The following is a 16656-nucleotide window of genomic DNA, read 5'->3' as shown; positions in this document are numbered from 1 at the left end:
AGGAAGGAAGGAAGGGAGCAAGGAAGGAAGGAAGGGAGCAAAGAAGGAAGGAAGGGAGCAAAGAAGGAAGGAAGGGAGCAAAGAAGGAAGGAAGGGAGCAAAGAAGGAAGGAAGGGAGCAAGGAAGGAAGGAAGGAAGGGAGCAAGGAAGGAAGGAAGGAAGGGAGCAAGGAAGGAAGGAAGGAAGGGAGCAAGGAAGGAAGGAAGGAAGGGAGCAAGGAAGGAAGGAAGGAAGGGAGCAAGGAAGGAAGGAAGGAAGGGAGCAAGGAAGGGAGCAACAACAAAGGGAGGGAGGAAAGAGGGAGCAACAACAAAGGGAGGGAGGAACGAAGGAGGGAGGAACGAAGGAGGGAGGAACGAAGGAGGGAGGAACGAAGGAGGGAGGAACGAAGGAGGGAGGAACGAAGGGGGGGGGAACGAAGGGGGGGAGGAACGAAGGGGGGGGGGAACGAAGGGGGGGGGGAACGAAGGGGGGGAGGAACGAATGGGGGGAGGAACGAAGGGGGGGAGGAACGAAGGAGGGGAGGAACGAAGGAGGGGAGGAACGAAGGAGGGGAGGAACGAAGGAGGGGAGGAACGAAGGAGGGGAGGAACGAAGGAGGGGAGGAACGAAGGAGGGGAGGAACGAAGGGGGGGGAGGAACGAAGGGGGGGGAGGAACGAAGGGGGGGGAGGAACGAAGGGGGGGGAGGAACGAAGGGGGGGGAGGAACGAAGGGGGGGAGGAACGAAGGGGGGGAGGAAAGAGGGAGGGAGACCAGTCACCCTGCACAAGGAAAGAGCAGAACTGTAAGAGGGGCCCCAGCTGGCTCTACCCACTAGAGGAGGGGGCAGAGACAAGACCAGTCCCCTTGCACAAAGAGAGAGACAGAGAAAGAACAGAGCTGTGGGAGGGGCCAAGCAGGCTCCACCCAGTACAGGCTGCCTGTGGAAAACTATAGGAGTGGGCAGAGAAAAAAAACAATTACCCTTCACAAGGAGGGAGAGTAGAGCTGAAAGGGGGGGCCCAGCAGGTGCCACCAACTATAGGAGACTACAGGAGGGGGTGGAGACAAGACTAGTCACCCTGCACAAGGGGAGAGAGCGCAGAGCTGTCAAAGGAACCCATCAGGCTCCACCCACTACAGGAGGGGAGGAGACAAGTCTAGTCACCCTGCACAACAATAGAGAGAAAGAATAAAGAAAGAAAGAGAAGAGCTCTGGGAGGTGCCCAGAAGACTCCACCCACTACAGGCTGCCTGTACAAAACCACAGGAGGGGTAGAGACAACATCAGTCAACATTCACAAGGAGAGAGAGGGAGCAGAACTGCGGGAGGGGCCCAGCAGGCTCCACCCACTACAGGAAGGGGCCGAGACAAGACCAGTCCCCCTGCACAAAGGGAAAGGTGCTACAGGCTGGGAGGTGCTACAGGCTGCCTATAGAAAACTACAGGAGGGGGTGGAGACAAGACCAGTCCCACTGCACAAGGAGAGAAAGCAGCAGTGGGCGTTCTTTATTACAGGAAGTCTCACACTGGATTACTGCACAGATCTGAAAGAAACAAACTACACATGCCCAATAGATTTATTATCACAGAGTTCAGCTTTAAAGAAACGGATCTATAAGAGCCTCATACATCCCATTGAAGTCATATCTCACCATGTAATAGGGACGGCCGCCTCCTGCTCCAGCCCCATGGGGATGCGGCTCTGGAGATAATGGAGCTGGCCAAAGTACTTGCGCAGAACGCTGCATCCTTCGAAGTCTCTGGGAACGTTCACTGCACCCTGCAGAGACAAGAGGAGAGGATTAGTGAGTGTTACATGGAAACAAAACCATTTCCTGAAAGGATAACCACACACGCCCCCAACACCCCCCCCCCCCCCCGTGCCCCCAACACACCCCCCAACGCCCCCACCATACACACCCATAATCTGCAACTATTATCATTTTTCCCACTCCACACCTTTAATAATATAAACTTAGCTACAAGGTTTCGAATTTTACAGAATGTAAACCTCAAAGGAGGAGCATACAATCTACTGAGAAGGGGATCCTCTCAACCTTCTACCCCAGAGGAACCCTTGCAATCATGTTGGGTTTCAGTCCATCGGTCTTCATTGGGGTCAGGGGCGAGAACGTCCCTTCCACGGGTAGGGTTCAAAGGGCTAGAACGTCAAAGGGCGAGAACGTCCCTTCCACGGGTGGGGTTCAAGGGGCGAGAACGTCCCTTCCACGGGTGGGGTTCAAGGGGCGAGAACGTCCCTTCCACGGGTGGGGTTCAAGGGGAGAGAACGTCCCTTCCACGGGTGGGGTTCAAGGGGAGAGAACGTCCCTTCCACGGGTGGGGTTCAAGGGGCGAGAACGTCCCTTCCACGGGTGGGGTTCAAGGGGCGAGAACGTCCCTTCCACGGGTAGGGTTCAAGGGGCAGGGACGTCACTTCCACGGGGTGGGGTTCAAGGGGCGGGAACGTCCCTTCCATGGGTGGGGTTCAAGGGGCGAGATTGTCCCTTCCATGGGTGGGGTTCAAGGGGCGAGACCGTCCCTTCCATGGGTGGGGTTCAAGGGGCGAGAATGCCCCTTACAATGGTGGTCAGGGGGAAGAAGGCTGCTTACATTGGTGGTCAGGGGGAAGAATGCTCCCTCCCCCCTTTCAGTGGTGGTTAGAAGACCACCCTTACAGTAAAGCTGGTGACTCTGCCAACTGGTGTTGGACCTGGCATTATGCAGACCCCATCACATGGGAGGTCAGTAAACCAAAGCTCAAGTAACTCCTAGCCACCTCTGGATGAACCTTGCTAGGATTAGTCCATTGGTGATCAATGCCTCTTACATTGATGGTGGTTGGTAGGAAGAATGGCTTCCCTTACAGCGGTGGTCAGAATGCCACCCTTAGAGTAATGCCGGTGGCTAAGCCAAGTGGTGTTGGACCTGGAATTATGCAGACATCACATGGGAGGTCAGTAAGCCACAGCTGAAGAAAACCTAGCCAGCTCCGAGGAACCTAGAGTTCCACAAAATCCTGGTTGGGCATGGTGGACATAGGAGGCATTACACCTCCGACTTTGTCAAAGCTTCCCCTCGTAATCTTCAAATTGTTATGGAGAGTGTCCTATGACAAGGACTTGTATGGATGGGATTGCCAGGCATCAACTGAGGGTCCTCTGGAGTCAGGTAGCCTTGACGGTATGGGCCATACCAACTAGTGGGACTGGAACCGTACCCCCCCACAACCCTCAACTCAGTAAAAGAAACTACACTTTTATATAAGAGCAGCAGTGCAAATCCGATTTGCCGATCGCAATGGTATTTATTAAGACTTCCAATAACTTTGATGAAAGCTGTTGTATGCCTTGTCAGTTTGAGGAAACATTTCCACCATGGAAGAAGAGATACCAACACAACCATCATCTTCACCCTTCCCTCATCCCAATATAAACCCCAAGAATTCCACCTGAAACCGGGGGGGGGGGTCTGATATGGAGGAAGCCAAAATTAACCCACTTGCCTACCGGGGCAATTTTACAAAATTTTGAACACACGGTAAAACCTGCATTTTTCTTTTGCTAAAACTACTGTAAACCCTCCAAAAAAAGTAGATATTTTCTGAAAGCAGAGACCCAAGAGATTAAAATGGTTGTGGTAGCACAAAATTTAATCCGCTGCTTATTAAATGAATATTCCAAAACACACACATCCATTATCATTTTTTCCCCCCAGAAAATAAAGTATCAAAGATTGGGTTACATCAAGTAAATAGATCCCAAACATGTCAAGGCCTAAAATTTTGCACGCCCGTGGATGCGCAAAAAAGACCGTACCCAAAATTCTCCATAGCTGACACTTTAGGGTTATCAGTAAATGATGTCCCCAGGATCATTGCTCACACTGATGTTTATGAGGACACCTCACATGTGCGGTGCAACTGAGGTTTACATACACTGCGCCTCCCTACGTTGTGCTTTTCTTATATCCACCAGCCAACCAATCACAGAACATATTCTACGGCAGGTCAGCACAATCGCATACATGTGTATCATCTACCTGCCCTGGGGACAGGAGCGCGCTGTGACCCCCTCCCCCCCCCTATATACCATGGTTTGAAGAAGTATAACTTTCACACAGTGTTCATTTCTACATCAAATTTCGATTTAGTCTTAGTCTTGACTAAAATGCTGTTTTAGTGATATTTTAATCATCAGAATTGTTTTAGTTTTATTTTAGTTGACTAAAATAGTGTTAATTACAATACAAATCAATATACACTTAATGGGTTGTATTTTTTTTTTTTTTTTTTACCAAAGACGTGTAGCAAAATACATTTTGGCCTCAATTTATGAAGAAATTTGATTTTATTGGATTGTATAAAAAAAAAAAAAAAGAAAATTTTTTTTTATATATATATATATATATATATATATATATATACACACACACACACATATACATATATATACACACACACATATATATACACACACATATATACACACACACACACACAGTGCCTTGCGAAAGTTTTCGGCCCCCTTGAACTTTTCGACCTTTTGCCACATTTCAGGCTGTGAAAAAAAATAAAATAAAAACATAAAGATATAAAACTGTAATTTTTTGTGAAGAATCAACAACAAGTGGGACACAATCATGAAGTGGAATGAAATGGATTGGATATTTCAAACTTTTTTAACAAATAAACTGAAAAAATTGGGCGTGCAAAATTTTTCAGCCCCCTTAAAGCGGAGTTCCGGCCACAAAATCGACAATCGATTTTGTGGCCATCCGCTTGCTTTTCCTCACCTGAAAAGGAAATGGATAGTTACGATTTTTTTTTTTTTTTTAACTTACCTTGTTATTGTAGAAAAATATACTCACCTTTCTTCCACTTCCTCCCTCTGCGCCGCGGCTCCGCTGTCACTTCCAGTTCGCAATGATTCCTGATAGCTGAACGTCATCGCTCCCAGGAATCAATGCGACGGCACCGGCCCCGACTTCACTTCCGATGCGACACCGCATTCCCTGCTAAACAGCTTCTGGGCATGCCCAGAAGCTGTGGAGGAATGCGGCGCCGCACCGGAAGTGACGAGAGGGGCCGGTGAAGGCGCATTCTGGGAGAAGAGGACACGGAAGAGGACGCAGAAGAGGATCGCTCTGGCTTCAGCTGCCCACAACAGAGATGGCAACGCTGGAGAAGGAATTTTAAAAGCGAGTATTTCTTCTTGCAGGTAAGTGCGAACCGGGACAGATCAGAGGCTAGCCTTTGTGAAATGTACTAGCCCTGACTGTCCCGGGGGGATTTTCATTGAAAATATTTTTTTTGTGGCCGGAACTCCACTTTAAGTTAATACTTTGTAGCGCCACCTTTTGCTGCGATTACAGCTGCAAGTCGCTTGGGGAATGTCTCTATCAGTTTTGCACATCGAGAGACTGAAATTTTTGCCCATTCCTCCTTGCAAAACAGCTCGAGCTCAGTGAGGTTGGATGGAGAGCGTTTGTGAACAGCAGTTTTCAGTTCTTTCCACAGATTCTCGATTGGATTCAGGTCTGGACTTTGACTTGGCCATTCTAACACCTGGATATGTTTATTTGTGAACCATTCCATTGTAGATTTTGCTTTATGTTTTGGATCATTGTCTTGTTGGAAGACAAATCTCCGTCCCAGTCTCAGGTCTTTTGCAGACTATATCAGGTTTTCTTCCAGAATGGTCCTGTATTTGGCTCCATCCATCTTCCCATCAATTTTAACCATCTTCCCTGTCCCTGCTGAAGAAAAGCAGGCCCAAACCATGATGCTGCCACCACCATGTGTGACAGTGGGCATGGTGTGTTCAGGGTGATGAGCTGTGTTGCTTTTACGCCAAACATAAAGTTTTGCATTGTTGCAAAAAGTTCGATTTTGGTTTCATCTGACCAGAGCCCCTTCTTCCACATGTTTGGTGTCTCCCAGGTGGTTTGTGGCAAACTTTAAATGACACTTTTTATGGATATCTTTAAGAAATGGCTTTCTTCTTGCCACTCTTCCATAAAGGGCAGATTTGTGCAGTATACGACTGATTGTTGTCCTATGGACAGAGTCTCCCACCTCAGCTGTAGATCTCTGCAGTTCATCCAGAGTGATCATGGGCCTCTTGGCTGCATCTCTGATCAGTCTTCTCCTTGTATGAGCTGAAAGTTTAGAGGGACGGCCAGGTCTTCGTAGATTTGCAGTGGTCTGATACTCCTTCCATTTCAATATTATCGCTTGCACAGTGCTCCTTGGGATGTTTAAAGCTTGGGAAATCTTTTTGTATCCAAATCCGGCTTTAAACTTCTCCACCAGTATCTCGGACCTGCCTGGTGTGTTCCTTGTTCTTCATGATGCTCTCTGCGCTTTAAACGGACCTCTGAGACTATCACAGTGCAGGTGCATTTATACGGAGACTTGATTACACACAGGTGGATTCTATTTAACATCATTAGTCATTTAGGTCATCATTGGATCATTCAGAGATCCTCACTGAACTTCTGGAGAGAGTTTGCTGCACTGAAAGTAAAGGGGCTGAATAATTTTGCACGCCCAATTTTTTAGCTTTTTATTTGTTAACAAAGTTTGAAATATCCAATAAATTTCGTTCCACTTCATGATTGTGTTGATCCCACTTGTTGTTGATTCTTCACAAAAAATTACAGTTTTATATCTTTATGTTTGAAGCCTGAAATGTGACAAAAGGTTGCAAAGTTCAAGGGGGGCGAATACTTTCGCAAGGCACTGTGTGTGTGTATATGCATGTATGTATATATATGTATATGTGTGTGTATATGCATGTGTATATTATATATATATATATATATATATATATATATATATATATCTTTTTTTTTTATAGGCACTGGCTGGTGTCACCGAGGGGCACTGGCTGGTGTCACCGAGGGGCACTGGCTGGTGCTACATTGATAATCAGTGCCCTGATTACCTGTACAGTCTCTGCTGCAAGGCGATACCGCTGATTGGCTCTCCTCTCCCCACACCCTGTTAGTGTAAGGCATGGAGAGCCGAAAACCAGCACTTCCGCATTTACATGTGATTGGCTGTGATTGGACACAGACGATCACCTGGGTAAAGAGCCGTGTCACCGGCTCTCTTTAGCCAGATCGGGGTCGTGCCGTGTCCTAGAAATACAGCGCGATCGCTACGCGCCCCCGAGAACTCTGACACTGGGGCAACTTCACATGATGGGGCTCCAGAATGAAAGGTAGTTAGAATTCACCTATAATAAAAATTATAGAGCCTTCATTTATTTGTAAGGCAAACTAACACAATCTGCAGGGAATCAAATACTTATCCCCCCCCCCCCCCCCACTGTATAAAGCCCGGTGTCTCCATGTGACCAACTTCCACATACAGATTCTGTCACCGATTTGCAGATCACGAGGAAACCATAAAACACACATGAGATAAGCGTGCTCAGGGCGGCCTGTGACATCATCATCTCTGCTGCAGCCTACATGGAGTTTGATCTCATACTTCATATAAAGGGGGAAGAGTTGTTCCGCTGTACAGTTGCCATAGCTAACAGGTTGAGGTGTCGTCTCTTCAGTCAATATTATACCTTGTTAGGGGTACGACCCTCGGGCCACTGAGTATAATGGGTTACATAGTAGGTGAGGTTGAATAAAGACAATAGTCCATCCAGTTCCCCCTGTGTAGATGTGTGTGGCTGTAATCATCTCACATACCCCTGAATGTTCTGATCCTTGAGATGTACGTCTAATAGTCTTTTGAAAGCCACCATACTTCCCGCAGAAACCACCTCTTGTGGTAGAGAATTCCACAATCTTGTAGCCCTAACAGTAAAGAACCCCCTGCGTTGCCTGAGGTTAAAACGCTTCTCCTCTAATCGCATTGTATGCTCTCGAGTCCTCATGCAATCCTTGCGACTGAATAGTTTTTTTTTTCTATGCTGAGATCACTATTGAGATATTTATAAATTGCTATCATGTCCCCTCTCAGGCGTCTCTTCTCCAGGGAGAATAAATCAAGCGATTGCAGACGCTCCTCATAATTAAGGTCCTCCAATCCCCTAATCAGTTTAGTTGCCCTTCTTTGAACTCTCTCCAGCTCCAACACATCCCTCCCGGGGACTGGTGACCAGAACTGGACAGAATACTCCAGATGGGGTTGGACCAGAGTTTTATAAAGTGGAAGGATTATAGTCTTATCTCTGGAATACATCCCTTTCTTTATGCATGCTAATATTCTGTTGGCTTTGGCAGCTGCAGCTTGACATTGCATGCTGTTGCCTAGTCTATCATCAACCAAGACTCCCAGATCTTTCTCCATTTTTGATTCCCCCAAGGGTTCCCCTCCTAACGTGTATTGTGCTTTTAGGTTTCCAGTCCCCAAGTGCAAAACCTTACACTTCTCCACGTTAAACCTCATTTGCCATGTCGTTGCTCACTCTGTTATTTTGTCCAGGTCATTCTGTAGGATACAGTGGCGGCTGGTGCTCAAAATTGTTGGGGGGCGCAAACAGAAAAATGAGTGACCAGCGTGCCCCCAATCAATGCAGAGCGCCACAGCGTGCCCCCCAATCAATGCAGAATGCCACAGCGTGCCCCCAATCAATGCAGAGCGCCACAGCGTGCCCCCCAATCAATGCAGAGCGCCACAGCATGCCCCCCAATCAATGCAGAGCGCCACAGCATGCCCCCCAATCAATGCAGAGCGCCACAGCGTGCCCCCCAATCAATGCAGAGCGCCACAGCGTGCCCCCCAATCAATGCAGAATGCCACAGCATGCCCCCAATCAATGCAGAGCACCACAGCGTGCCCCCCAATCAATGCAGAGCGCCACAGCATTGTTCCCAATCATTGCAGAGCGCCACAGCATTGTCCCCAATCAATGCAGAGCGCCACAGCATTGTCCCCAATCAATGCAGAGCCCACAGCATTGTCCCCAATCATTGCAGAGCGCCACAGCATTGTCCCCAATCAATGCAAAGCGCCACAGCATTGTCCCCAATCAATGCAGAGCGCCACAGCATTGTCCCCAATCAATGCAGAGCCCACAGCATTGTCCCCAATCATTGCAGAGCGCCACAGCATTGTCCCCAATCATTGCAGAGCGCCACAGCATTGTCCCCAATCATTGCAGAGCGCCACAGCATTGTTCCCAATCATTGCAGAGCGCCACAGCATTGTCCCCAATCATTGCAGAGCGCCACAGCATTGTCCCCAATCATTGCAGAGCGCCACAGCATTGTCCCCAATCATTGCAGAGCGCCACAGCATTGTCCCCAATCATTGCAGAGCGCCACAGCATTGTTCCCAATCATTGCAGAGCGCCACAGCATTGTCCCCAATCATTGCAGAGCGCCACAGCATTGTCCCCAATCATTGCAGAGCCCACAGCATTGTCCCCAATCAATGCAGAGCCCACAGCATTGTCCCCAATCAATGCAGAGCGCCACAGCATTGTCCCCAATCAATGCAGAGCGCCACAGCATTGTCCCCAATCAATGCAGAGCGCCACAGCATTGTCCCCAATCAATGCAGAGCGCCACAGCATTGTCCCCAATCAATGCAGAGCGCCACAGCATTGTCCCCAATCAATGCAGAGCGCCACAGCATTGTCCCCAATCAATGCAGAGCCCACAGCATTGTCCCCAATCATTGCAGAGCGCCACAGCATTGTCCCCAATCATTGCAGAGCGCCACAGCATTGTTCCCAATCATTGCAAAGCGCCACAGCATTGTCCCCAATCATTGTAGAGCGCCACAGCATTGAGCCTTGGGGGACCCCACTTACCACCCCAGACCAGTCTGAGTATGCGCTATTTATTACCACGCTTTGGACACGCCCTTTTAGCCAGTTCCGTATCCAAGAGCAAACCTTGTGGTCGATACCTGCAGACCTTATTTTATAAATTAAGTGCTTGTGAGGAACTGTATCAAACGCCTTAGCAAAATCATAAAATGTCAGTTAGGAGTCCGATCCGTCCGCCGCAATCCCACTAAAAATCGCAGCTCGCAGCCATTACTAGTAAAAAAAAAAAAAAAAAAAAACAAAATATTTCCCCTAGTTTGTAGACAAACCAAATCAAAATACGCTTATTGGGATTTTTTTTTACCAAAAATATGCAGCAGAAAACAAACTGACCTAAAAGGATGAAAACATTTGATTCATACATTTTTTTCTATTGGAAATGTTATATAGCAGAAAGTAAAAAAAAAAAAAAAAAAAAATTATTTATATAGATTTTATTTTTTTCAGAATTGTTGCCATTTTTTTGTTTATAGCGCAAAAAAAAGGGTTACACATTTAACCCTTTGATCGCCCCTGGTGTTAACCCCTTCCCTGCCAGTGTCATTAGTACAGTGACAGTGCATATTTTTAGCACTGATTACTGTAGTGATGTCACTGGTCCCCCCAAAAGTGTCAAAAACGCCAGTTAGGGGTCCGATCTGTCCACCGCAATCCCGCTAAAAATTGCAGATCACCTCCATTACTAGTAAAAAAAAAAAAAAAAGGACAAAATATTTCCCCTAGTTTGTAGATGTGATAACTTTTGCGCAAACCAATGATAATACGCTTATTGCGATTTTTTTTTCCAAAAATATGTAGCAGAAAACAAATTGGCCTAAAATGATGAAAATATTTGATTTATACATTTTTTTTATTGGAAAGGTTATAACAGAAAGTAAAAAAAAAAAAAAAAAAAAAAATTATATACAATATATAAAAATATATATAAAATATATATTATACACACACATTGTATTTTCTGGCGTATAAGACTACTTTTGAACCTCAAAAAAATCCCCCAAAAATGGGGGGTCATCTTATACGCCGAGTATAATATCTCCAAGGTAACCCTAGTATAAGTATTACCGGTAGATGTAATCTCTCAAGACACTGGCTGGGTGGGAATCCTGTACCGGTACCGTAGTTTCGGCTACATACAGTGTACCGCACTGAGCCAATCAGGGAGAGCGATGTATTCTAATATTGAATGCAAAGCCTGCTCGGATTGGAGGAGTAACATCAGCCCGCCTCTCTGACTCCGCCAATCCGAGCAGGCTTTGCATTCAATAATAGAATACATCGCTCACTGTGATTGGCTCAGCGCGGTATACTGTATGTAGCCGGTAGATACGGTATACCGGTACAGGATTCCCGCACAGCCAGCGTCTTCAGATTACATCTACCGCTAATACTTAGGGTACCTTGGAGATATTATGAGAGATTACATGTATTACAGTACTTGGGGTACCTTGGAGATCGATGAGAAATCTGATGTTCTTCCATGGTGTTGCCTTGCTTCAGAAGGGGGGGGGGGGGGGGGGAGTCTTATACGGCGAGTATAGCCCAAAACCTATGTTTTAACTTGAAAATTAGGGGGGGGGGGTAGTCTTATACGCCGGAAAATATGGTGTGTATATATATATTTATTTATTTATTAATTTTTTTTTTCAGAATTGTTGCTATTTTTTTTGTTTATAGTGGGGGGGGGGGGAGAAAGAAAAAAAAGAAAAAAAAAATCAAAAAAATGAAAAAAAAAAAAAAAAAAAAAAAAAAAATCGCACAGGTGATCAAATACCACCAAAAGAAAGTTCTATTTGTAGGGAAAAAAAGGACATCAATTTTATTTGGGTGTGGCGTTTTATAGAAATCGTTTTTACATTTGTTTCTTTTCCATACTGTCACCAGTGCAGTACAGCGTCACCATATAACGGGTGTGGCGGTGATCAGGGACACTGACTGTATATTTTTATTTATAAATAATAATTTATATATTTTTTAAACTTTATTTTTTTTTTTTTTACAATTTTCTAATCACTCTAACAGCAAATTTTTTTTAAGAGGACATGAATAGGTATGTAAAAAATTAATAAATGAAAAAAAAAAAAAAAAAGTGTGTTTTTAACTCACTGTGACAAGCGCTATAATACAGAGTTACCTTAGTACCATTGTAGTACTCTGTGGAGGCGATCGGTTATCTTTGTTTTTGCACACGATGATCTCTTATAACGGTGATTATTGTTCTAAACAACCATTTTTACAGAATTAAAATCAGTGTTTATTATTGTGATTGGCCCTGTCTGTACCATGTGATCACTGGGGCCAATCACAGAGATCAACAAAATAGTACATAATGAATGGAAGTCACCCACTGTGTACAATTGTCATGTGATTGGTTACATGGCAGCGGGAAGGTACACTGACAAATCACGCCGTGGGGGGCGCACAAGGAGCGTTCTGAGGGAGACGCCAGATGGCATCTGCCTAGAACAAGAACACTCCCATCCGGCTCTCATGTGACCATAGGCTGGGTGGGAACTGGTTAAAGAATATCTGACCAATAGAGAAACAGTGTCACACTATAGGCCAGAAGAGGAAATAGGAGGGAGATCTCCGCTCAGTGTATGGAGATTCCTGGCCTCACCACTGACAGCATAATATATCTCTACTGCAGAGAGAGTGAAGCAATGTACACAGAAGGGACTGACGCCATGTACAGAGTGATACAATGTTGCAGAGATGATTACCTTCAGTGATCTGTGAAGGTTTCAGTACAAGGGAGCTCTGTCTCTGCAACATTGTATCACTCTATAGAGGTTTTATTACATTCTGCATGATCTGTACAGGATCTCAGGTCAGTTGTTCCTACCACTAGCCTGTATTATCACTCTGCTACTTCCTGGGGGGGGGGGGGGGGGACACAGGATATAGAATTGCTGAGCTGATGAATGGAGAGCTGTGTGGGCAGTCTGGGTGTTCACTGTGAAAATGACAAGACTGGCTGAGCAGAATCAGACATGTTCAGGTAATACGGGGAGCGGAGTCCTGTGCGGCCGGCCTGGAGTTCAATGTATAAAAAGTGTATAGAAAGCCAAAATATATATTTTAGAATGGACTGCAATCTACTGAGATGACCAAAACCCAACATGGCCTACCAGGGGAAGCACCCCTACAGGGGGGGCCCACCGGGCAACCGCCCCTACAGGGGGGGGCCCACCGGGCAACCGCCCCTAAAGGGTGGGGGGCCCACCGGGCAACCGCCCCTACAGGGGGGGGCCCACCAAGGAAACGCCCCTACAGGGGAGGCCCCACCAAAGAACCACCCCATGGGGGGGAGCCAACCAGGGAACCGCCCCTACGGGGGGGGCACCAGGGAACCGCCCCTACGGGGGGGGGGGGCACCAGGGAACCGCCCCTACGGGGGGGGGGGCACCAGGGAACCGCCCCTACGGGGGGGCACCAGGGAACCGCCCCTACGGGGGGGCACCAGGGAACCGCCCCTACGGGGGGGCACCAGGGAACCGCCCCTACGGGGGGGGGGGGGGGGGCACCAGGGAACCGCCCCTACGGGGGGGGGGGGGGGGGGCACCAGGGAACCGCCCCTACAGGGGGGGGTGGCACCAGGGAACCGCCCCTACAGGGGGGGGTGGCACCAGGGAACCGCCCCTACAGGGGGGGTGGCACCAGGGAACCGCCCCTACGGGGGGGGGCACCAGGAAAATGCCACTACGAGGGGGGGGCACCAGGGGAAATGCCACTATGGGGGGCACTAGGGAACCGCCCCTACGGGCAGGGGGCCCACCAGAGACTTCTGCCACCCTAAGGAGAGCTATCAGAGACCACTTTACATGAGGCCACCTGAGAGCACAAACAGTACAGGGGGTCACCAGAGAGGGTAACTACCCTTCAGGTACCCAACAGAGACTACCAGACACACAGGGAGACATCAGAGACCACACCCACCATACAGAGACCACACCCACCATACAGGAGGCTACCAGAGACAACCAATAGCCTACAGGGGGTCACCAAACCTGCCCTGTTACTGTGAACCTCCCCCTATCCTGGGTTCTGATTACCCAGCTGCCCCCCCCCCCACCCCCCAATACAGATCACCCGCAGGTCAGCAGTCAGTGATATGGAGGAGGAACTCTACCTGTCTGAGCTGATCCAGCTTCTTCAGCTCCTCGGCGTAAGTGTCCGGGTTCTCCCCGTAATTCTTCAGGACAAACTGCAAATAGAAAGAGGAGATCATCAGCCAATGACAACCCACCGACCGAGACCCCCCCATCCCCCACCCTATGGGGACACACCAGAGGTGACACCCAACAATGTCCTGTGTACCCGCCCATAGGAGGGAGGACCGCCCACTTCACCACCACCATTCATCTCCATGGTGACCGTCTACTAATAAACTGCAAAACATCACACGGGGCGCCGACACAACCGTCCAATGAGAACACTCCATCCAATACAGGGCAGAATATCACAAGGAGAGCTACTACTGTGTACTGACCCCCCACTGATACCCCACTGACACCCCACTGATACCCCACCACTGACACCCCACTGATACCCCACCACTGACACCCCACTGATACCCCACCACTGACACCCCACTGATACCCCACCACTGACACTCCACTGATACCCCACCACTGACACCCCACTGATACCCCACCACTGACACCCCACTGACACCCCACCACTGACACTCCACTGATACCCCACCACTGACACCCCACCACTGACACTCCACTGATACCCCACCACTGACACCCCACTGACACCCCACCACTGACACTCCACTGATACCCCACCACTGACACCCCACCACTGACACCCCACTGATACCCCACCACTGACACCCCACCACTGACACTCCACTGATACCCCACCACTGACACCCCACCACTGACACTCCACTGATACCCCACCACTGACACCCCACTGACACCCCACCACTGACACTCCACTGATACCCCACCACTGACACCCCTCCACTGATACCCCACCACTGACACCCCACCACTGACACCCCACTGACATGCCGACACCCCATACTGACCCCCCACTGAGATACCGACACCCCACTGACATACCGACACCCCATACTGACCCCCCACTGAGATACCGACACCCCATAGAGATACCGACACCCCACTGACATACCGACACCCCATACTGACACCCCACCGACACCCCATACTGACCCCCCACTGAGATACCGACACCCCACTGACATGCCGACACCCCATACTGACCCCCCACTGACATACCGACACCCCATACTGACCCCCCACTGAGATACCGACACCCCATAGAGATACCGACACCCCACTGACATACCGACACCCCATACTGACACCCCACCGACACCCCATACTGACCCCCCACTGAGATACCGACACCCCACTGACATGCCGACACCCCATACTGACCCCCCACTGACATACCGACACCCCATACTGACCCCCCACTGACATACCGACACCCCATACTGACCCCCCACTGACACCCCATACTGACACCCTATACTGACACCCTATACTGACACCCCATACTGACACCCCATACTGACATACTGACACCCCATACTGACACCCCATACTGACACCCCACTGACATACTGACACCCCACCGACATACTGACACCCCACCGACAAACTGACACCCCATACTGACCCCCCACTGAGATACTGACACCCCACTGAGATACCGACACCCCATACTGACCCCCCACTGACATACCGACACCCCATACTGACACTCCACCGACATACTGACACCCCATACTGACCCCCCACTGAGATACCGACACCCCACTGACATGTCGACACCCCATACTGACACCCCATACTGACACCCCACTGACATACTGACACCCCACCGACATACTGACACCCCACTGACATACCGACACCCCATACTGACCCCCCACTGAGATACCGACACCCCACTGACATGCCGACACCCCATACTGACACCCCACTGACACCCCATACTGACACCCCACTGACATACTGACACCCCACCGACATACTGACACCCCACTGACATGCCGACACCCCATACTGACACCCCACTGACACCCCATACTGACACCCCATACTGACACCCCACTGACATACTGACACCCCATACTGACACCCCATACTGACACCTCACTGACATACTGACACCCCATACTGACATACTGACACCCCACTGACACCCCATACTGACACCCCATACTGACACCCCATACTGACACCCCACTGACATACTGACACCCCATACTGACCCCCCACTGAGATACCGACACCCCATACTGACCCCCCACTGACATACTGACACCCCACTGCCATACTGACACCCCACCGACATACTGACACCCCATACTGACACCCCACCGACATACTGACACCCCACTGACATACTGACACCCCACTGAGATACCGACACCCCACTGACATACCGACACCCCATACTGACACCCCATACTGACCCCCCACTGAGATACCGACGCCCCATACTGACAGCCCACCGACACCCCATACTGACCCCCCACTGAGATACCGACACCCCACCGACATGCCGACACCCCATACTGACCCCCCACTGAGATACCGACACCCCACTGACATACTGACACCCCATACTGACCCCCCACTGAGATACCGACACCCCACCGACATGCCGACACCCCATACTGACCCCCCACTGAGATACCGACACCCCACTGACATACTGACCCCCCACTGACACCCCATACTGACACCCCATACTGACACCCCACCGACATACTGACACCCCACCGACATACTGACACCCCATACTGACACCCCATACTGACACCCCATACTGACACCCCACCGACATACTGACACCCCATACTGACCCCCCACTGAGATACCGA

The 16656-nt window shown here is 49.3% G+C and overlaps 1 protein-coding gene across 1 annotated transcript in view; it reads right to left on the bottom strand.

Annotated features, from left to right (window-relative positions):
- The window catches only part of PTPN23 (protein tyrosine phosphatase non-receptor type 23), a 125116-nt gene that overhangs the window by 100338 nt on the left and 8122 nt on the right, over nt 1-16656 (bottom strand). Inside the window, exons 2-3 of the mRNA XM_082259230.1 lie at nt 13915-13989; nt 1638-1765 (exon numbers count right to left, since the gene is read on the bottom strand). Coding sequence (XP_082115356.1) covers nt 1638-1765; nt 13915-13989 — 203 coding nt within the window. The remainder of the gene's footprint in view (nt 1-1637; nt 1766-13914; nt 13990-16656) is intronic.

Source organism: Pelophylax lessonae, assembly GCF_965119305.1.
Source record: "Pelophylax lessonae genome assembly, chromosome: 5".
Lineage (NCBI taxonomy): Eukaryota > Metazoa > Chordata > Amphibia > Anura > Ranidae > Pelophylax > Pelophylax lessonae.
The sequence above is the reverse complement of the archived record's forward strand: the minus strand, read 5'-3'. Positions and strand labels throughout refer to the sequence as shown.